The sequence below is a fragment of the Pangasianodon hypophthalmus genome, chromosome 4 (genome assembly GCF_027358585.1).
Source record: "Pangasianodon hypophthalmus isolate fPanHyp1 chromosome 4, fPanHyp1.pri, whole genome shotgun sequence".
NCBI classification, from domain to species: Eukaryota; Metazoa; Chordata; class Actinopteri; order Siluriformes; family Pangasiidae; genus Pangasianodon; species Pangasianodon hypophthalmus.
The window spans coordinates 26726000-26748591 of record NC_069713.1 but is presented as its reverse complement, the minus strand read 5'-3'; the positions used below and the strand labels follow the sequence as shown (position 1 = coordinate 26748591).

At 39.7% G+C, this 22592-nt stretch overlaps 1 protein-coding gene across 9 annotated transcripts in view; it reads right to left on the bottom strand.

The window, feature by feature from the left end:
* The window catches only part of rasal2 (RAS protein activator like 2), an 81283-nt gene that overhangs the window by 32923 nt on the left and 25768 nt on the right, over nucleotides 1-22592 (bottom strand). For 8 of the 9 annotated variants that reach the window (XM_034303955.2, XM_034303953.2, XM_034303954.2 and 5 more), the window contains exons 2-5: nucleotides 21749-21876; nucleotides 20962-21088; nucleotides 4075-4181; nucleotides 1925-2037 (exon numbers count right to left, since the gene is read on the bottom strand). In XM_034303955.2, coding sequence (XP_034159846.2) covers nucleotides 1925-2037; nucleotides 4075-4181; nucleotides 20962-21088; nucleotides 21749-21876 — 475 coding nt within the window. Of the gene's footprint in view, nucleotides 1-1924; nucleotides 2038-4074; nucleotides 4182-18089; nucleotides 20873-20961; nucleotides 21089-21748; nucleotides 21877-22592 lie in introns of those variants that run through there. The other variant, XM_034303956.2, reaches the window with a different exon arrangement.

Below are 22592 nucleotides of genomic sequence, written 5' to 3'. Positions count from 1 at the left end.
GCCAGAAGGAAGCCACTTCTGAGAAAGGCTAACAAAAAAGCATGCTGGGCGTTTGCTAGAAGATGTGACAAAATCTGAGATCTTTTGGAAAAGGGTTTTGAACCATTTGGTCTAAAAGCAAAGCATTATGTTTGGAGCAGACTAAATACAGCCCAACACCCAGGTAACACTATTCCTACTATCAAGCATGGTGGTGGTAGCATTATGATCCGGGTTGCTTTTTAGCAGAAGGAACTGGAAATCTTGCTGCCATCAAGGGGAACATGAAGGGAGCCAAATATAAGAAAATTCTTGAGAACCTGTTGCAGTCAGCAAGAAATTTGTGTCCAGGGCGAAAATTACATCCCAACAGGACAATGAGCCAAAGCACAGGGCAAAAACTACAAAGGAAGGGCTTGAAGAAAAGAAGGACTTTGTTTTTGAACTGCTGAATCAAAGTGCAGACTGAAATCCAATTGAAAATCTGTGTCATGACCTGAAAATTCCTGTTCACCAATGATCTCCATCTAATTTGGAGTTGGAGAAAATTCGGAGGAATGGAAAAAAGTCCAAAATCAAAATATGCAAAGCTCAGAGAAATATCTGAGAACACTGAACTCTGTATACAAAAGATACACAATATGGCCAAAAGTATGTGGACAACTGACTATCACATACCCATATGCATTTGTTGAACATCCCATTCCAAAGTTGGTCTCCGCTGCTGCTATAGGTTAGATTATGGAGCATGGCTGTGGGAATTTGTGCTCATTCAGCCATAAGAGTATTAGAGAGGTCAGGCACTGATTTTGGGTGAAGAGGCCTGGGCGCAGTCTGCGTACCAATTCATCCCAAAGGTGTTCAGTGGGGTTAAGATAAGAGCTCGTTGCAGGCCACTTGAGTTCTTCCACACCAACGTTGGCAAACCATGGCTTCATGGAACTCATTTGTGCACAGGGGACTCATGCTAGAACAGATTTGGGCCACTTAGTTCAGGGGAGTCCATATGAATGCCAATGGTTTTGGAATGGGATGTCCAACAAGGTGTGATAGTCAGGTGTCCACATACTTTTGGGCATATAGCGTATATAGACTTCCATGTAAAAATTATGAATACTGGGCCATTAAATGAATTAGAATTTTGTATAGAGCTGATTAGAATTTTGTCCAGTATGGACAAATAATAATTTGCCTCATCTATGACAGCTAGTAATGTCATGATTAAGGCCATCACAGAAACCATAACACCATAAAACTGATAGTTATTAGAACTTATTTAATACTAATTCTGGAAACCCACCTGTGTGGTGAGTTTTTTAATTGATATTTCTACTATCAGAATTTTTCAATGGTTCACACTGTGATAAAATAAAACAGAATTAGAATATTAACTCCATATTCTGACAGCTTAAAGTGATGCTGATTATCGATCCATAAGGTAGCAGTAAAGAAATGTGGTGATCAGACTCAAGTTCAAAAACTACAAGGGTCAAGCTTTCAAGATCAACTCTCTATAGTAGTCATAGATTTCTGAAGTAGTTTTTCAGTTACTGTATCTCCAGGATCATCCAGTCTGAAGAATTAAAAAAAGATTGTATTGTTCTGAGTACCAACTAACCAAACCAGTAAAGCAGACCAGTTTTCATACAGGAACTCAAAAATATGATTTTATCTCACAAAAAGTGACATTAGCTTTGCAATTATATTCCCTTCACAAAGGGAATATAATAAACAATTTTTTAAAAGATATGATAAATATAATAAACAATTTTTTAAAAGACCAATCACTTTTCAGGTCTAATGTCAGAAACAGCTTTGACATGTTTTTTTCATCTTTGACATGCTGTTTTAAAGTATGTTTTCCTTAAATGCAGAGCGTGACATAGAACAGGAGAGATCACAAACAAATCATCACTTTGAACACTGGACAAAGCAAATGTTGCACCTGTCGTTCTCAGTAGGCCGCAGTGACGGTAGCCTGAAGCTTGGGTTCCGATCCAGTTTAGTCTGGCTCTTTGTCCTCTTGATTGACCCTTTCAGTCGCTTACTAAAAAACCCCTGAGAGAGCGAGAGAGAGAGAGAGAGAGAGAGAGAGAGAGAGATGTAAAGGGTGACAAGTCAAAATCAAATCAAAACTAGTCAAGTCAAAATCAAATCAAAAACTATGACCTTACATTTAAAAATCTTTAGTAATCTAGAAAATCCAGAAGACTGGTCTACAAGACAGATCTTTCAGTAGTTTTTCAGTAGCAGTTTCACTCCAAACGACTGCAGGATATGCATGGCAGCCATGAGCATAACATAGTCAAAAAGATAGGCATAGTGACATAATTATAAGGGCACATAGAGGAGGAAAACACAGATAATCAGAAGGACAAAAATAGTAAGTAGAAAGAACAGAGTGAAGGAAAAAAGAAAACAAAAGAAATATCTTAGTCAGGGCTTGACTGAATTGCTTCTGTAACAGTTTGTGCTGTTGCTGAGTGCTGAGCAGAACAATCGCAAACACTAAGAACAAATTCCATTTCGCAACATCAAATCTCTTCTCATTAAATCTCTTCTGCTGACTTGCCATGGGTCGACTGTAGCCAGGGTATAACCTCATGCATGGTTCATTCAGATCGGCCTCTCACTGAACTTCCTGGTAAATTCCAACTTCAGCTACACCCCTGATTAACAGTTTCACCAGTGTCTGGTTTTCTTTACCTTATGATGTCACTCTATAGTCCTTGTAGAGTTTGTTTTTCTCTGATGTCTTGCACTATATTTTGCATTACTGTATTAGAGTTCTTGCTTCCTATGTACATTATTTCCTAATGACTTCCATCTTAAGCTTCTAGTGCTTCTGTGTCTTGAAAGTCTGCTTGATAATAGATGATGAAATTATTTATGATGAACATGTTTGCCCAACATGCCTTCCATAAATACAATGTATGGTGTTTAAACAGGATCGTTAATAGGTAGTGTGAGGATGGTCAACCTGAGCACACAGAGCAGTGTCAGTGACTGTGCTCATTAACAGAGCGTGCAAAGTGCTGTGAATTGAGTGCACAAAGCTATTTGCAAGTGTGGAGCTTCTGCATATAAGTGCAGAGCACTGAGGCAGGAGCTTCGCTTTCCCTCAAGTCAAGTCAAATTCTGAGTCTTAAGAGGTGAGAATAGTTTATTCCTGTTCATTCATCTTTAAATTCATTTTAAATAGTGGCATATTTCAACATTCCATTAAAAACTATTAGAAATGTCATGTGCATGTGTGCATGCAATTCACAACACTGTGCGCTCTTAACAGCCTTGCTCTCAGACAATGTTCAGCATGCCCAGGTTGGACATTACCATGCTCTCATTAATGATACACTTTAAACACCATAGTCTTGCCATTCTGATTAAATTGAGTTCAACCAAGCAGGCAGGACAATGGGTCAAAATGGTTTAAATAACAATATAAATCTAGAACTAAATTTGCTACGTGAATACTGCCAGACAGAATTATAGCCTTTTCTTACTAGTAGAACAGACTCATCATACAGCACAATCTTGATTAATCACTTAACTTTACCACAATGGCTTGGATTTTTAAAAAAAAAATCACCAAACACTCTCTCACTTAGCTCTCTATCACAATTTTCTGTTTACTAACAAAATTGCTAAAAAAATATCACAGGCAGGGACAATCAAAAATGATAACTGTGCAAGGGAGTTTAAAAAACAGTCTAGTTGAGATCGTTATGAATTTGAGTGATGTAGCTGAGGCTGAGTAACTATCAGAGCCAGAATTCGCAAACCATGCTGACAGTGCTGGTATTTATACCTGTCTGGCATACTGGAAGAGTTCATATTTAAATTATAAAATCTTTTCCCAAAATGTAGTGCCTCCAATTTAGCAAGTGTTACTCCACCATAGATTATCACAGTTGGTGGCATACTGATGTAACATAATATTTAGTACAGCAGAATTCAATTTTGAATTCTGCAATGAAGAAACTGCAGCAAATCACCACATAAAGATAATCTTTATTAAAATTTTCCATCTCATAAAATTGCAAACCCTTCTGGTCTAGTGCTTTGCTGATTGAAGTGGGATACAGTGTTACTCACTGGCACTTTGAAGGGTGAGGAGTTGGGCCCATCCACTGAGATGTTCTTCTCAGAGCTGCCAAGGCCAGAGATGCTCCTCCGTCTGGGGGAGCGATCTGAGGATACTTCTGTAGAGAGAATGGAGAAAAAGAATGATTAGACTAGTGAAAAATTAGAAGGAAACAGAAATTATATACAGAGAAAAGTAGTGTCTTTGTTTCAACAGACATGAAGATGTAACAATTGTAATTAAAAGCAAATAGACCCGTTTCAGTCACGTGACCTTTCTCTCGTAACTGCCATATTCATGACCATCGGCAGGAAAGCAATGGCAGAGAATTGAAAAACATTTAAGAAACGACACCTACAAATACGCTGATCATTGGTTTTGGTCATACTGAAGTCCCAGGAAAAATGTATACAGATATCAAGTCAGCACAGACATTGCAAGATCTAACATTTGCAGACATTTACATATATTTAATCCACAATTCATCTCTGTACACAAGAGAGGGGCTGTCTGGGTTGGCAAAACAAAACTGTGGCACTTGAAAGATAACAAAAATTAATATTATCTCTGGTCTGGTGTCTTAATCAAGCTTTAAAAACAGACAAAATTCTGTGGTGACGTTACTTGTGAGCTAAAAGTAGCCAGGGTGTAGCCTAGGCACATCTGCAGATATAGCCAGCAGACATGTACAAGAAATGATTTGCTCATTTATTATTCCTCTAGTGGTAAAGCAACAAACATTGTTAAACATAATGCCTTGCCATATCTGTCACAGACAAATGCCACATCTGTCACAGACAATTTGTTTATCTTAGCATATGTATAGCCACCTAGCTACCATTAACATGCATAGCCAGTGTAACTAGCCAGCCAACTTAGCCAATTTTAAAATGCTCATTAACATAGAATGGAGTATTTTTTGGGTATGAAGTTTTCTAACTTCATTCTGCTGAAAATTGTTTTTGGTGATCAGGGTCATTTGCAATAGAGTAAAACTGAATATTTTTAGATGGCTGTTGTCGTATCTCACATCACAGCACATCAATGTCAGCACATCAGTGTGCTGTGATGTGAGATATATTAGCTATATATGAGCTATATTAATACTGGTCGATATGCGGTATCAATATTTCAGTCACAAATATGGTGGCATATAATGATGTGATATGAAACAGATAAATAACATTTGGGATTATACCATGTATATAATGCATAATAAGTAAGGTATAATATTTACAATTTAATCTAAAACGTGCTGACACTGTGTGGTTGCTAAGGATCTCTCAGGCTTTCACATGAAGTAACAAATTTAGCAGCGATGGTCATAGTGTTTGGAAGGACCTAGTATACTTAGATCAACTTTTATATTTTCTAGATGGGGCTTAATCCGTAGTTCAAAGGGACATATATGCCTTGGCCTTCTCTCATGCAACAATGAAGACTGAGGTGAGAATACTTCATGACAAGATGGATTATTTTTTTATTGGTTGATAGCTTTGTTGTGCATTGCAGGGCTAATTTGAGACGTCTTTTCTCCAGAGAGAGTTCAATAGCCAGAACATCCAGCTTTGAACTGGTGATGTTCTGAAGGCCCCCAGGGACACACGTATGCCTTAATGATGAGTGGTGTCCAACAGCCGAATGTATGATTTCCTGGCTGGGCCATAAACCATGCTCCCATAGTCCAGACGTCACTGAATCAGTGTTCTATAGAGTCTTAGCAGAACTGAGCTTTCTGCTCCCCACTTAGTTTTGGCTACAACCTTTCTGATATTCATAGCTTTAAAACAACTGTCTTTTAAATTCTTGAAGTAGGGGATAAAAAACAATTTATTATCCAAGATTATACCAAGGAATTTTGTCTCTTTGACAACTTTGATAAGGTCTCTTTCCAAGAATAACTCTGAGTCAAGATGGAGAAAGTGTAACTGGCAAAAGGGCACACAGAAAGTTTTGGTCTTTGAGAACCTGAAGTCGTTTGATATGGACCAAGACTGCATTTTATTGATGATCATTTGGATTTGTTTACCTCTTTAACAAATACAGTTTACCTCTGTAACATCTACAGATGTCATCCACATAAAGGCTGCAGTGGATCGCTGGTCCAATTACTTCTGCAATGTTGTTTATTTTGATACTAAAAAGAGTAACTGAGAAAATACTACCTTAAGGCACTCCTAGCTCTTGTCTGTGCAAGTCAGAGAGGGTATTATGACTTTGAAAAGTCTGTTAGATAAAAAGTTGTCAATAAAAGTAGGCAGCGTGATATGAAACCAAGTTGAGGTAAAGCCTTTAAAATACTGTATTTCCAGGTCATATCATATGCTTTTTCTAAGTCAAAGAAAACAGCAATTGCGTGTTCCTTTCTTATGAAAGCATTAAGTATGGAGCACTCAAGGCTGATGAGGTGATCTATAGTGCTTCTTCCTTTCTAAACCCACACTGAGCATTACTTACAAGATGGTTAAAGTCCAGCATCCATACAAGGCGTTCACATAACTTGTCAGGGCTATGGGGACGATAACGGGAAGGTTCACTGAGATCTTTCCCTGCTTCTGGAATGGGAATGATTACTGCTTCTTTCCAAGACGATGGAATATGTCCTGATATCCAAATGGAGTTAAAAAATTTAAAAGCAAGAACAAAGTAGTATGAGGCAAATTCTTTAAAAACCGATAGTGAATGTTATCGGGACCACAGCCGTATCATGTGATCTGTTTAAAGCCCGCATTAATTCTTCCATGGTAAAAGGTTGGATGTATGATTCCAAATTATCACAGAAAAAAATTAACACCTTTCTTTTCTTCTGTAGCCTGAATTGCTTGAAAAGCATGAAGGCAGTTTTCAGTAGATGAGTTTTTTCCCCCAAAAGTTTCTGCAAAGATCTGCAGTTGTTGCCCATCATACCGCCAATCAGATTCTAAACCTCTTTCGTATAAGTCTTTGATGAAATGCTGGATACAAATTGTCTCCGACTTTGCCTCTTAGCTTCATTAATTAGTCTCCTTGCTTTTGCTCTGCTTATTTTTAATTTGATGAGGTTTTCAGTTGTTGGACCTCTGAAGAATGATCTTTCTTCTTTGTTCCACTCTTTTATAGCATTTTTGCAGTTCTTGTTGAACCATGGCAGACGATTATGCTTCATATTTGGTGAAGTTTTTGGAATAGTATCATGTGCTATGGAGGTTAGAATACTAGTAAATGTTTTAATAGGACCCTGGGTCATCTTCAGAAAAAGCATTAAACCTCACATAATATAGAGACTGAAAGAGGTGCCATCTCTGTACAATAGCCCTTCTCTTCTCCCTTTAAGAACTAGAATAAGTGGAAGATGGTAACTTCTACAGAGGTCTTGCCATATTTTCCATGAGAGATCCAGTAATAGCTCAGGCTGACAGACAGTCAAGTTGATCGGTGAGTAGGTACCATGTTCTGGGTCTAGATAGGTTGGAAAGACGTTATTTAGGAGGCATAGAGAATGATTGTCAATGAACTCCTCAATTCTCTTGTCTCTTGTGTTAATCTGATTACCACCCCATAATGTACTGTGGCTATTAAAAACCCCCATAAGTATGAAGGGTGGGGGGAGCTGCTGGACAAGGCTGTCCAAGTCTTGGTGTGTTAGGGTCATGTCTGGTGGAATGTATATTGAGCACACTCTCATGTAAATTACTGTTCAAAGTGATCCGACTATGTATCACATTATTCCGTATTAAAATAGCTGTGCCACCAGAAACAAGTCTGTTCACAACAGTGTCAAATGACAACTGGGTTTCTTGCAGACATAATGCGAGAGGATTAAAAGTTGCAGCTAGCTGCTGCAATTCAGTAAAATTAGCTCTGAAGCCATGATAGTTCCACTGGATGACGGTAGAGTCCATAATTAAGTAGGAAGTATTGGCCTTTCCAACCTCCCATCTAGATAAAGTATAAGCCAAAGTGTTGAAGCCAAAGTGATGGAAGCCGCAGCAAACCACATTTCTCAGGGACCAGGATCTCTTCCTCCATCAACACGGGTCGCAACTCAGGTCAAACGAGTCACCTTGCACACAGCAGGGATTTCTAGGTGTGCATTACACTACAGATTACTGTAACTCTAGGATGGCAGGCTCAAGGGTTATTCTCTCTTGCCTACGGAAATGGCCGTAGCACTACGGAGGGAAGGAGTGTGCCACTGTTCCTTTCACAGGCTGCCACTAAAAAAGTGGGTCTTGCGCCGTACCTGCATCTGTGCAATTTGCAAAGCAAGTATAGTTTTGTTGTTTTTGGCACTTTTCATTTTACCTTTAAACTGGATTAAATTTGTAATGCTTAAAAAACAAGTATCTTGGCTAAACTTTGACATATCAGTCTAGTCTAGCAGTTTATGATAATCACTCAACAAGGTCTTTCTCTGGTCTACAGAACCCCAAAGCCTTTATTAACTCAGAATCTCCAGTCTCTACTTTAATACTGTGACAATCCATATTCTCTTTTTATGGACCATTGACAAATCCTTAAGTTTAGAAATCTTCAGCTAGGAAAAAATACACTCTAGAGAGGCCAACGTCAGCGGTGCTTCTTAGCACTTTCCCCCTCCATAGAGTAGTGACAGGCATGAATATGCAACTAACTGAGTAAAATTGAATATTTTAGTAGTTTATCTGTTTGTATGTCGGAGATAGTATTCCTGTTCCACCACAGTGTTTTGCGATTAAAATGATTAAAATTTTTTATTTATTAATGAACGACACATCAGGGTTTGTAGCTGTTTAAAGTTGCGGATCGTACACAAGATCCAAGTCTAAAGGAGTTTATGCATTCCTGTTTCTCAGTAATATGAAAAAAAATAGAGGCTGGTAAGAGAACGACTGCATAGAGCGTAAAATGTACCAAAAACTAACTTCCTGGTAGGAAAATCTACTGACTTTTACAAAGCACCTACACTCTTTCCATAAATGTTAAATTAACGTTTCCTAACAGAAGACTTCACCATATCAATGATTACACATGTTTTTAATTTGTTTCTGTGGAGCGTCCATCATACATGTCCATGTGAAGGAGCTGTTACTATAGAAACCTGTGATATAAACCTGCGATTTTCAGCTGCACTACCGTAAGAGCTTCTGTAAGAAAATTAATCCACACCATCTGATTCAAGAATTTAACTGCATTTATATCACTGTCATCAACACATCTTCTCTGTTAAAAGAGAAATGATTTGTATACCTTTTGGTGTGATGTCACAGCACGTGCCACATGTATGCTGCTTAAAATTCCAGCACCCCAGTGTAAAAAGCCTTCCCACGTATCTGGTCGCATGTCTCGTCAACATATCTTCGGTGACACTAGCATATGACTCAGGTGAACACATGATCACGAGTTACTCATATTTTCACCTGCATATCTAGCTGAGGCTAGGGGCCTAAATTACTTTCAGGGTGCCAGTGAAGCCCAGAGACATAGCCTTGAAAATTAGTAGAACTGATTTTTTTTCATCATTACATTTGTATGTTATGATTTCAGCACATTAATAAAAAACAAGAAGAAATGAGATCATACTGAATTTACATTTCCAAATATTTTGAAAGGGAAATAATTATTCTTTAACAGCTTTTTTAAAAAATCATAAAACCATTTGTTTTTATTTTTTTCATTTCAGTTTAAAAACAGAATAACGAAAGAATGGCAAAGTACACAGACCACACACCCACATGCTATAGCTATACAGTAGATAGACTACCAACAGCTACTTGCGGCACTGACTACTAATATAACTAAAGAAGTCTGAGATAAATACTTGATAAAAACATGACAGACAAGCTAGACAATGGGCTGGACACCTGGGATAGTGGCTTAACACTGATGCCAAACTGTCCTGAAACTGTCTGTACTTCTTAATATGGGAAATTCAGCCACATCTTTAAAGCAGTTAGTGGCAGCAAATCTTTTTTTGGAAACAGATATCCACTGTATGTGTGTCAAGGATGCACAGGGACACAACCTACATCTGCACTATTTTCCCTGCAGTGGCTCCATAGCACCACATCTAGCTCAGTTTATAAAACCTGGAGCAAGTGCAGGTTTAAAGCCCCTATGAGGATCACAATAAATTTCCTTATATCCACTATGCTTGAATACAGTTTCTTAAATTTGGGGGCAAATTTCACAACCAGGCAATGTGGCCCATTTTGTCTTTAGTGATCATAAGCTGTAATGGACCATGTGTGCTCAGAATGCTGCCAGTGGCTTGGTGCCTTGTGCCCATGGGTCAGCTGGAGTTTCAGTCCCTGTGACCCAGTGGTCCTACACAATGCATGTTGTTTTGGAGCTCAGCCCAGTGGTGCTCTTTTCATTCACTGCCATAGCTTTTTGACTTCCAATTAATATGTCCTATAATATATACACACATGCACAGTTGCAAAGCATGTTTGTGCAGCCTACTGCGCAAGTATGGGCAGCTTACTGTACAAGTCCTTGCATTGTTTCTCAACGCCCACTAAAGAGGGACATCAGTCATCCTTCCACACCTGGTAGCCTGTCATTTTATGTCACTTACACGTCTTAAGGGATGACATTGACTTGGGATGATATTATGACTTCTGCCCAAGAACCGAAACTTGGCCAAGCTGACTCTCTTCTTTCTTCCTTTCTTGGAGAAATTCATGGCTCACATTTAAATTCGGAACGATGAGGGGAGACATAGTGGTATGCAGCAGTCAGCACTATTGAAAGGCTAATTTGCAAAAAGTGAACTGTCTAAATTCTCCCTCTTTCTCAGTCTTACTTCAGAGAGTGGCTGCTTTATCATTCACAGCATCTCCACACTCTGCAGAGAGAACTCCCACTCTGTAGACAGTGCGTGTGTGTGTGTGTGTGTGTGTGTGTGTGTGTGTGTGTGTGTGTATGTGTCTGTGTCTCTACACTCTTAGCTAGCATGACCTGACAAAAGAGAAGAGCAATATGACTCAGCAATAAACATACCTTATACTTGCAGCGTTTATGAATAAAAAGGACATCACTGAAGCCAAGAGTCAGTGATGCAGATGCAAAGTTCAACTTCCACAGCATGACCCACACAACTTAATAAGCAACTAGCACTGACAGAAAAGAAGGATAAATAACCTTTATCTAATGGAGCACAACAATCTAATTAGAAACAGTAGAGGAGAAAAAGGAGAGAGAGGATGAGAGAGCAAGGGAGTGAGAGAGAGAGAGAGAGAGAGAGAGAGAGAGAGATACCTCTATCGCAGCTGTTGCCCATCACCTGCTCAGTAAATGTACCAGGTCGGCATCGCACTAGCCAGAATGTGAGACCATCGCCCCTCATCCAATGAACTGTAGTGCTTTCTTCCTAATTGTCCATTATTCCATTAGACTCTTTATGAGCAGCCTCTTCACAGAGCCTCTGCCTTTTGCCTCTCCTTTCTGGCATGTTCTATCTCCTCTCCTGCTCTCTCTAGATCTCCATATCTCTCCTTCCTCCCAAATTAAGTCTTACTCACTCTTGGAAAGAGCCTCCTGCATCTCTCTCAGCTGGAGTTCCAGCATTCAGTCCATTGGCCTCTCCTTGTTTTGTTTTTTGGTCCACCAGCAGAAGAGATTTTACCGCATTTATTTAATCAATTGTTGTAACCTCACTCCCCCCAGTTCCTTTCAGCAGAACTAGGAGCACTTCCTTTCTCTCTGCTCCTCGATCAGCCTACCTCACACAGGCTTTTGCCCACCCTCTCTTTCTCCTTATGCATCAGGCTCTTGTTGCAGAAGCCACACACACACACACACACACACACACACACACACACACACACACTTCAGAAGAATAAGCAGCAGGACAAATTAAGAAATGCACACTTCCAACGGCATCAAAAAAAAAAAAAAAAAAAAAAAAAAAGCCACAGGACACAACTCTGTGGCTCTACGTGTTGGAAGATACAGAAGAGTTAATGAGGACAAAAATTACTGCTAGACCAGTTAACTCTTAACCATCTTAATTCATCACAATTGTACATTCTGTGAATTGCTCAGTATTAGAATCTAAATCTTGCAATATGTGAAATGTTCTACAAACATTTCCCACATTCTACAAACATTTCACCAAATAATAAAGAACATTTGTCACAATGTGCTCTCATTACAATATGCGCCTGTAATGGAATTAAGTTGGATCCTTAATTCTCTATACAACATAAACAAGACAAGCTTTTAGAAACAAACCTGGCAAGACTGGCAGCACTTCAATGAGGCACTATGATGGAATCAGCACAGTGAAGCCATAACAGCTACAAACAGGTAAACTGTTCTTTGGCACCAAAGCACATGCACCTGTTTTTAAAGAAAGTGTCCTCACTTACATCTAGTACTCTGAATTCCAGAATGTTTGTACTATGACAGGGAAAGGTAGAGAGCTGGTTGATATGATGGAGAGAAGGAAGGTGGATATACTGTGTGTACAGGAGACCAGGTGGAAGGGTAGCAAGGCTCGTAGTATAGGAGCAGGATTCAAGCTGTTTTATTATGGTGTGGATAGTAAGAGAAATAAGAGGAATGTTCTGGAGGTGAAGAGAGTGTCAGACAGGGTGATGAGTCTGAAGTTAGAGATTGAAGGGGTGATGTTGAATGTTGTTAGTGGTTATGCCCCACTGGTAGGTTGTGAGTTAGAGGAGAAAGAGAGATTCTGGAGTGAATTAGATGAGGTGATAGAGAGTATTTCCACGGGTGAGAGAGTGGTGATAGGAGCAGATTTTAATGGACATGTTGGTGAGGGGAACACAGGTGATGAGGAGGTGATGGGCAAGTTTGGAGTTAAGGAAAGGAACCTTGAAGGACAGATGGTAGTGGACTTTGCTAAGAGGATGGACATGGCTGTGGTTAACACTTATTTTCAGAAGAGGGAGGGGCATAGAGTGACTTACAAGAGTGGAGGTAGGAGCACACAGGTAGACTACATCCTGTGTAGAAGAGGCAATCTGAAAGAGATTAGTGACTGTAAAGTGGTAGTGGGAGAGAGTGTAGCCAGACAGCATAGGATGGTGGTGTGTAGGATGACCTTGATGGTCTGTAAGAAGAAAATGTCAAAGATAGAGATAGAGAAAAAAAACAAGTGGTGGAAGCTGAAAAAGGAGGAATGTTGTGAGGACTTTAGACAGAAGTTAAGGCAGGCTCTGGGTGGTCAGGTAGTGCTGCCAGATGACTGGGAAAGTACAGCAGAAGTGATCACGGTGACATGAAGAAAGGTGCTGGGTGTGTCATCTGGAAGGAGGAAAGAAGATAAGGAGACTTGGTGGTGGAATGAGGGAGTTCAGGATAATATCCAGAGGAAGACGTTACCCAAGAAGAAGTGGGACATGGACAGGACTGAAGAGAATAGACAGGAATACAAGGAGCTACAGCGCAGAGTGAAGAGGGAGGTGTCTAAGGCCAAGCAGGAGGCATACGACGAGTTGTACACTAGGTTGGACACTAGAGAAGGACAGAAGGACTTATACAGGTTAGCTAGGCGGAGGGATCGAGATGGGAAGGGTGTGCAGCAAGTTAGAGTTATTAAGGATAGAGATGGAAGGGTGCTCACAAGTGAAGAGAGTGTACAGAGGAGATGGAAGGAGTACTTTGAAGAGCTGATGAATGAGGAAAATGAGAGGGAAAAAAGAGTAGAAGGGGTAACCTCTGTGGAACAGAAAGTAGATAAGATTAGAAAGGATGAAGTCAGGAAGGCTTTGAAGAGGATGAAAAGTGGTAAGGCAGTTGGTCCTGACGACATCCCGGTGGAGGTCTGGAAGTGTCTAGGAGAGGCAGCATTGGAATTTTTAACTAGTTTGTTTAACAGGGTTTTAGAGAGAGAGAAGATGCCTGAGGAATGGAGAAGTAGTGTATTAGTGCCGGTCTTTAAGAATAAGGGTGACGTGCAGAGTTGCAGCAACTGTAGGGGGATAAAGTTGATGAGCCATACAATGAAGCTATGGGAAAGAGTAGTGGAAGCTAGGTTAAGGAAGGTAGTGGAAATTTGTGAGCAGCAGTATGGCTTCATGCCCAGAAAGAGCACAACAGATGCAATTTTTGCTCTGAGAATACTGATGGAGAAGTATAGGGATGGTCAGAGGGAGTTGCACTGTGTGTTTGTAGACTTGGAGAAAGCGTATGACAGGGTGCCAAGAGGAGAGCTGTGGTACTGTATGAGAACGTCAGGAGTAGCAGAGAAGTATGTCAGAGTGGTGCAGGACATGTATGAGAGGAGCAGGACAGTGGTGAGGTGTGCTGTAGGTCAGACAGAGGAGTTCAAAGTGGACGTGGGACTGCATTAGGGATCGGCTCTGAGCCCCTTCCTGTTTGCTATGGTGATGGACCAGTTGTCAGAGAAGGTCAGACAGGAGTCTCCTTACACAATGATGTTTGCGGATGACATTGTGATCTGTAGTGAGAGCAGGGAGCAGGTGGAGGAAAACATGGAGAGGTAGAGGTTTGCGCTGGAGAGAAGAAGAATGAAAGTCAGTCATAGTAAGACTGAGTACATGTGTGTGAATGAAAGGGAGGGAAGTGGAACAGTAAGATTACAGGGTGAAGAGGTGAAGAAGGTTCAGGAGTTTAAGTACATGGGGTCAACAGTCCAGAGTAATGGAGGGTGTGGGAAAGAGGTAAAGAAGCGAGTGCAGGCAGGTTGGAATGGGTGGAGAAAGGTGTCAGGAGTTCTGTGTGATAGAAAAATATCAGCGAGACTTCAAGGGGAAGGTGTACAAGACAGTGGTGAGACCGGCTATGCTGTATGGTTTAGTGACGGTGTCACTGAGGAAGAGACAGGAGTCAGAGCTAGAGGTAGCAGAGCTGAAGATTCTCTTTGGGAGTGACAAGGTTGGACAGGATTAGGAACGAGTACATCAGAGGGACAGCTCATGTTGGACGTTTGGGGGACAAAGTTAGGGAGGCCAGATTAAGATGGTTTGGACATGTTCAGAGGAGGGAGATTGAATATATTGGTAGGAGAATGTTGGACATGGCGCTGCTAGGCAGGAGGCAAAGAGGAAGGCCAAAGAGGAGGTATATGGAGGTAATAAATGAGGATATGAAGCTAGTGGGTGCAAGTGTTGAGGATGCAGAAGATAGGGATAGGTGGAGAGTGATGATTCGCTGTGGCGACCCCTGAAGGGAAAAGCCGAAAGAAGTCGTCCTCACTTACATCTGATTAGTTCCAGAACGTAGCTCTATAAGCTCAGATGTCAGAACATAGATGTTATAAGCATTTTGCAACCTATTTTTAAAGTGTTTGCAAGAATTAAATTGAGATGTACATCACTGAAACCCCAACTGTGACTTAATTGCTCAGATGCTCAGTAAACCTGTGCACCTTCAAGAACTCAAAGTCTTGCCTTAGTTTGGCACTTTAACAACTTCCTAAGAGTGGACACTTGGAAAAGAACCTCGAGCAACCTAAAGCAACAATAGCAGCCAACACAAATTTTCTTGTTCTACAGCAAGGGTTCACAAACTTTGCAGCCAGAGACTTTAACTATCAAATTCCACCGACTCCCTCAGTTCAGATTGATTTTACGAGCATAATTCCAAACATACATAACAAATTTGCATTATAACTTTGCATTATAATGTGTAAAATAATATTTTGCATATTTGCTGAAACCATATAGTTTTTAAATTCTGGACTCTACTTACAGAATACATTTTTATTAAAACTTTTCACTAGGTTAAAATTGACATTATTGCAGGGCTCGCAAAATCGCTAGCCCGATGTCCCGGGGCTATTGTGTCATCCAGTCGGGCTACCAAAATGTATTTCCACCCTGCCCGTCAGGCTATCTTATAGGGAGGAAAAATATATTGCAATGCTTTTGCATTCTCACAAATTTGGACAGGTAGTTATGTTGTATGTAATTTTTGGGCATCGGGGAGCCACTATCAGTATGTGGGGTATTGAAATCGCGTTTGAATGCACACTCGCTATCAACTTTCAATTTCAATTCGCGATCGCGCGAACTGTGTATCAGTGACGCTCGTCCTGTCAGTCAATACTATCCTCACATGGCAAGTGAAATCTCCCACAGCAAGCTTAAACATATGATAGAGATTGCATGCGCAGTGGAGAAAATCGCCGATAGTTATGTGTGTTGATATTTCAGATTCAGAATCTGACACAGACTGAATTATGTTCTATATTGTTTTTACAAGTTCATAGAAATTTCAGTTCAGTTAGAACCAAATATTTGTATTGATGATTGTAATTTGATTATTTTATACGATTGTTGTTATTTGTGTTTTGAAAATGTTTTTGATTGATGTTTTGTCTCCTTTACAATATTCTACATTAAAAATAATGTCTTCTTTTTTTATTTGGGCTACTTAAATTCATTTCGGGCTACCAAAATCTGAAGAGTGCCTGTCTGAAGGGCTACCAGGGATTTTGAAATTTTGCGAGCCTTGTATTGATAGACTTGGCTTGTATTAAAACAGTTTTTATTAAGCCTTAAGCCCTTAGGTCCTCCTCTAAGAGTGCATAACTGAGCATACTATGCAATTAAGTCACAATTAGGTTTTCAGTGATATGGACCTTTAACTGAACAGCGAGTTGTGTAGCACTGGAAAAAAAAAAGAACATCAGAGGATCATAGGTACATGTACAGTGACAATTATAGAAGCTATGCTGCATTCAAGCTGCTAGCCATCTGTATAGAGCTCTATTGTAGCTGCATTTGTAGCCACCTTAGTTTTAAAATGCATGCATGTGGCTTCTTCATCTTAACTCTCTCATTTCACTCTCCCCTGCATAGCTGGCTCTTAAATGTTTGGCTTGGGGATATGGGGGAAAATATTCTAGGATTTTTGCATCATCACTTGCTTTCATTACCATTACTAATTCCCTTTGAAGATAAGGCTTATTTTTCTCCCTAAAACAATTTTACCAAAGTTACCTCATTCTACAGATTTCTATGAAAAACTAATATTTAAGGTGGTTGGCATTCCAAACAATCTCAGAAACCATCCAAGTACATAGGTTTAATTAATTTACATCAGCCATGAGGGAAAGAGGGGCTCAGTAAGATCTTCACTATCTCAGCAAGGTTCAACTCTCAATGTGACGTCTGAAAAGACATGTTTCCTAAGGCCAGCTTTCTGCATTCATTATGATGAGATAATACATGATATTAAATGTACCACAGCAGGAATTAATTATTTATATTCACTGGGACATCAGCCAAGGTGATTTTGAACCTCCACCCATACTGAGGTTTCTGCCCGGCACAGACTCCATTTCTCTCTATGCAACCACAGAGTGAATGACTTACAGGAAAGCTTTATATTGCAGCTCTCATAGAATTTTGCTCAGTAGAATCTTTTCTCTTGTTACTTATTTAATCTAATAATTGTAGTGAAATTGTCTATAAACAGATCTCAGGACAAGCACAAAGTGATGCCCCACTCCACTCACAAGGTATCGCTTATCTTTTCAGTGTTTACCCTCTGGATTGCATGTGTTTATTTTTGAGGACTGAGGGAATTTCTACACTAAAATCTCTGCATCTGCGGAGTGACCAGACAGAGAGCAATGGGAAAGTACAACTCTGCTGCCTTGTTTCTGCATCACGCACAGTCAAAATTTACAAACATGGCACTTCATGTACACAAAGAAATATCACCAATCTAATGAGTGCCAAGGGCTACTCAGACACCTGGACAAATAAATTAAATGATAAATGAATAAATGATTAAATAATTCTGTTTTTGGCAGCACATGAAAGAAACATTTACTGGGGAATTGAATCAGTCTCATGTCAGGGTACACGCCAACATGCTCAAAGGTCTTAAGGTATTCATATCATTCTGAAAATTGTAAATAGATTGTAGACAGATTTATAGAATGTACGGTGCTGCACATTTAGTGCCTTGCTAAAATATTTGTTTTTAGGAAAAAATATCTTAAAAAATATCTAAAAAGCAGTTTAGATACAACCTTACAGTGGTCAAGAAGTCAGATTTCGGCTATACTGCTAGAACAGCAGTTTACAGCTGAAAGTTGTCCTAAGTGGGCAATTTGAAAACTTACCCATATACTCCATATTGGCCTCGATAGTTCACTTACATCCCTCAGACCAAACGAAACCAAGTAACTGGGTAACTAACAGAGCCACTGTGTTTTTCTGCGCTGTTCCGTCTTTCACCCTACGCTGGAATGCAGAAAAGCCGGCATGCCAGATCAGTCAAACCCACGGGCTTTCTGTCAGACTACTGAAACGAGCCAAACAAAAACTGTGTTAACGCACGAACCGGCAAAACGCAGCTAAACATGCGCGCGCAAGCTGCAGCTCAGTAAAGCAGTGCTGCAGTCTCAGGCTCCAATAGTGCAGACGCTATTATTTCCTACTCGATGTGGGGAAACTTGGGAGTAATTTCGAATAGGAGTAAGAGAAATGTTTTACCTCCCATCCCAAGGATTTATGCCTGAAATCAATTAGCTGAGGTCAAGGAGTTGAACTCCGATGTGATACTACAATAATTACAAAAGCAAAACTAATACAAATTATTAAAGACAAAAAAAGCAAGCTATAATAGCACATGCTGAAGCTGCTGTTAAGTTCCTAACGAGTTAAATTGATCTTATTACAGCTGAGTAAACTGTTTTCATTCATTCATCTTTAGTAACCACCTTAGCCTGGTTAATTCTGTTAACACTGGGCACCTTAGAAAGGACACCAGTCCATTTCAGGGTAGCATGCATGCATGCATGCATTCATTCATTCGCTCACTCACTCACCTGGGGCAATTTAGCATAGCGGGAGAGAACATGCAAAACTCCACACAGACAGTAACCTAAGCTCAGGATTGAACCCAGGACTTTGGAGCTTTGACGTGGTAACGCTACCCACTGTATCACCCTACTATTTTCATTCTGTCTTTTGATTATATATTTAAAGCAAAAACTGGGGAAATCAAATGGGAATTTAGGGAAATGCCCCAACACCTGAGAAGAGACTCAGCTGAATCAACTGTTTCATTACCAAATAATGCACACTAAATATGTGCTCATTAAAGATCACTAAGATCGCTTCCAAAGTAAAATAATCAATAAGAATAGATTATTAGAATCAAATATTGAGTTCAGGTACATAATAAAAAGCAGTATTCCAAACAAACCTGCATTCCCCTGTTCCATTACCACATGTGTGAATCAGAACTTCAAAACACACTAGCTGATCAGAAAATTCCAACATATTAGTTTTTCCTCCTTTTATCAGGAGGCTCACCACACTACTTGTGTGAATTGCCACTGAAATCCATTCCTTTCTTTCAGTCCTTGGGTGACTCATTGTTAAACAGCACATACATTAAAATCTAAATTCTAAATAAAATTAAAATCCCTCTGTTCTGACCTGAAATATCAGGGGAAATGAATGGCACTCTCACATGCAGGAGTTTAAGGCATTTTGGCAGCCGTTGCCCTCATCCACAATGCCCAGTACCCTGTTTTGCACCCACGGGGTCTTAGTGAGGCATGCACACTTGATAGTGGCAGAGAAAGAAGGAGGGAAAAGGAGAGAGAGGGACAGAGACTGATATAGTGTCTAATACAGGCTTCAATTTTCTTTTCAAATTCCAAAACCCACCCCTACTTGCAAGTATCCAGCAGCTGGATGTTACTGAGAAAGTGTAGGACTTTATCCAGTTTAGAGGACAATGTTTAGCCAAATTTACTATGTGTACAGATTTAGTTCATCAGCTACTATCAAAGTAACAGAAGAAAGGAAGTGCCTGAGAAGCATTTAGGAAAAAACATTAGTGTTGCACCACCTGAATTTATTGTGCAGCTGTCTTGTTTTCATAAATTCTTGGTGGTTATGTAATCTATAGTAGAGCTGGGAGGCTTCTACTTTAAACTTGACTTTAAAACTACTGTCTTCTCATAATTCAAAGTCTTAAGCTGGGTTTACACTGTATGATATTCGGCCCGATTTTACTTTTGCAGGCTTAATCGTGTATCGTAATGGATAAGCTTTGAGATCAGTGGTCTCAGAACACATAATGTGACATGCTCACTGGTGGCCGATTTAGTGCAGCCTCGACCAAAAACAGTTGATGACAAAGTTCTGGCAGTGTCCGAAAATTTAGCTCAAAATCTCAGAGTGTGACGGCTGCTACAACACTTGTGTAAAATCCACCAATAGGATTACACAAAATTCACGGGAAAGCTACAAACACAGTAGTGGCAATGACCAAGCATAAACAAAAGATATGGGATTTAAAAGAAGAGCAGTTTGTTGAACTACCGCAGCAGAATGTCTCTGTTACGGCTAATCAGTCATGACAGGACAAAAAGGGACCAGACATGGACAGAAAAAGAGGAAGAATTACAGCTTCCAGTTGTGTAGCTAACTAATTATCACACAAATGCTCGGCTCATAAAGTATATTTTCAATTAAGACAACATGAAACTATTTTTATGCTTTCCAGCTGAAGAGCTACAAACCTGTGCTGCATCTCTGTGCACCCAGTATGGCAGAACATAGGAACTATCATTTAATCTGACTAGAACACATTGTCGCACGGGCTGTTACAGAATTCTTATTGGGATCATATTGTACAGTGTGACAAGTAATATTCATAAAAGACTGCTGAAATCGCACAGTGTAAAAACGTATCAATATATAATTTATATAATTCGATAAAGCTGCTTTGTGACAATGTCCATTGTTAAAAGCACTATACAAATAAAATTGAATTGAATTAAAATTATATGGACCATTGCTATAATTCAATAGTTAGGCCAAAAGAAAAAAGGCAAAACCAAAAGTCTGCAACTAAAAGCTAAAGTTATATACACCTCATGATCTCTGTGGTCCCATAGCAATGACATTTAACATGCTGCCCAAATTTTTCTGCATAGATTCCCAAGAAATTGTAAATTTCATAAAGTGTCTCACCCAGCATGGATGCACCCTCTGCTGGATACTCTTGGAACTGTCCTTCAGAGGGCACGCTGACTGTTCTCCTCAGGCTGCGGCCCTTGGACAATAAAACTGAGGGGCTTTCATGCATCTCTGCAGGCATCTGGGAAAAGGTCAGAGGTCTTTTAAAAGAGGTCACAAGGGGTGTGTGCTTTCACAGCATAGCAGAAAAGGTCAGTACAACGACAGCTACTAATGAACTAACTATTCAGGTCCATTAGAAAACAAACTGCCAGTTACCATGATAGCATTTAAATTCAGCCCATTATAAGTCAATATGAATTAATCACTTAGCCTGAGTAAATGTACCTATGCTGCATATCACCACAAATTAAAATAAAATATCAATCATAGGCTGGCAAATTTGTCCTCTTTCACATTCCTGTTGTCTCAGCATAATCATATTCCTTTCCATCAGTTTTCATGAAATAATGCTACATAAACAAAAATGTTTTTTTTTTTTTTTTTGTAACTGAATACTACAACATTCTATACTACAAATACTACTACTAACACTAATATGTAGCAGTCTTACAGCTTAATGCCACTGCTTCCCCCAACTCCGGACTGGGAAATTAAGTCAGAACAGGACAAATCAGAACAGGACAAACCAAAGCACTACCTTAAAGGAAATGGCCCCAATCAAAGGGAAACATGCAATAAAAACTCAGTGCCCCAGTACCCCCTTCCTCTCCAAATCCCTTATCCTCTGAGTGGGAGAAGAAAGGAGTTATAAACAAAGGAGTGCAGAAAACGCTCTCACTTCTTCCTCACGGTTGAGCAGGATGAGCTGGTTGTCAGTCAGGATGCAGTACTTCTTCTCCCAGACACTGCACTCGGAGAATGGTGACTGGCCACAGGAGAAGCGGTGGCTTGGCGGCCCTTTCACATCTGCACACAGGGAAAAGAAAAGACTCCTTGATAAGCAGAAACACAGCACTAAACATTGCGGGAAACCGCAATGGAAAATATTGCTCTCAGAATGTGCAACATAGCTTAGGTTTGTTTAAAAAAGTATTTTAGTGACAGGGTTTAATCTGAAACAAAATTCATCTCATCTCAAAAACATGCAATACTTTCATCATGGAAGAAAATTAGGTAGGAATGTGTAACGATACATCATGACGCGACGCATCGCTATGCAAAAAAACTGACGATCTGCAAAACGTGAAAATGTGATTCACATCGATTATACTAGCATTTTATTAATGAAATCTAATGCAATTGCACTGTTTGAACACCAGAGGTCCCAATCTGCACAATCCATAATATATATAGAGAGCACGCAGAGCGATAGCACTGGATTGCAACGACCAACACACATTATGGGTAATACGGAGCATCTTAACAGTTAAAAAGAGCTCTTCACGATCCTTCAAACAACACCAAATATATTTTTATAAATGTATATACATAAATACATACATACACACACACACACACACCTTAGACATATACCTGTCTAAGAATTTATATTCTTAGAAGTTAACATTAATAATATCAATGTGTTTATTTTTTAGATATGGTGAACCTGTACTACTTTTTGTTTACGATATTAAATCTCTGTTTGTAGCAATTTTTTATTTATTTTATTTTATTTTACATTG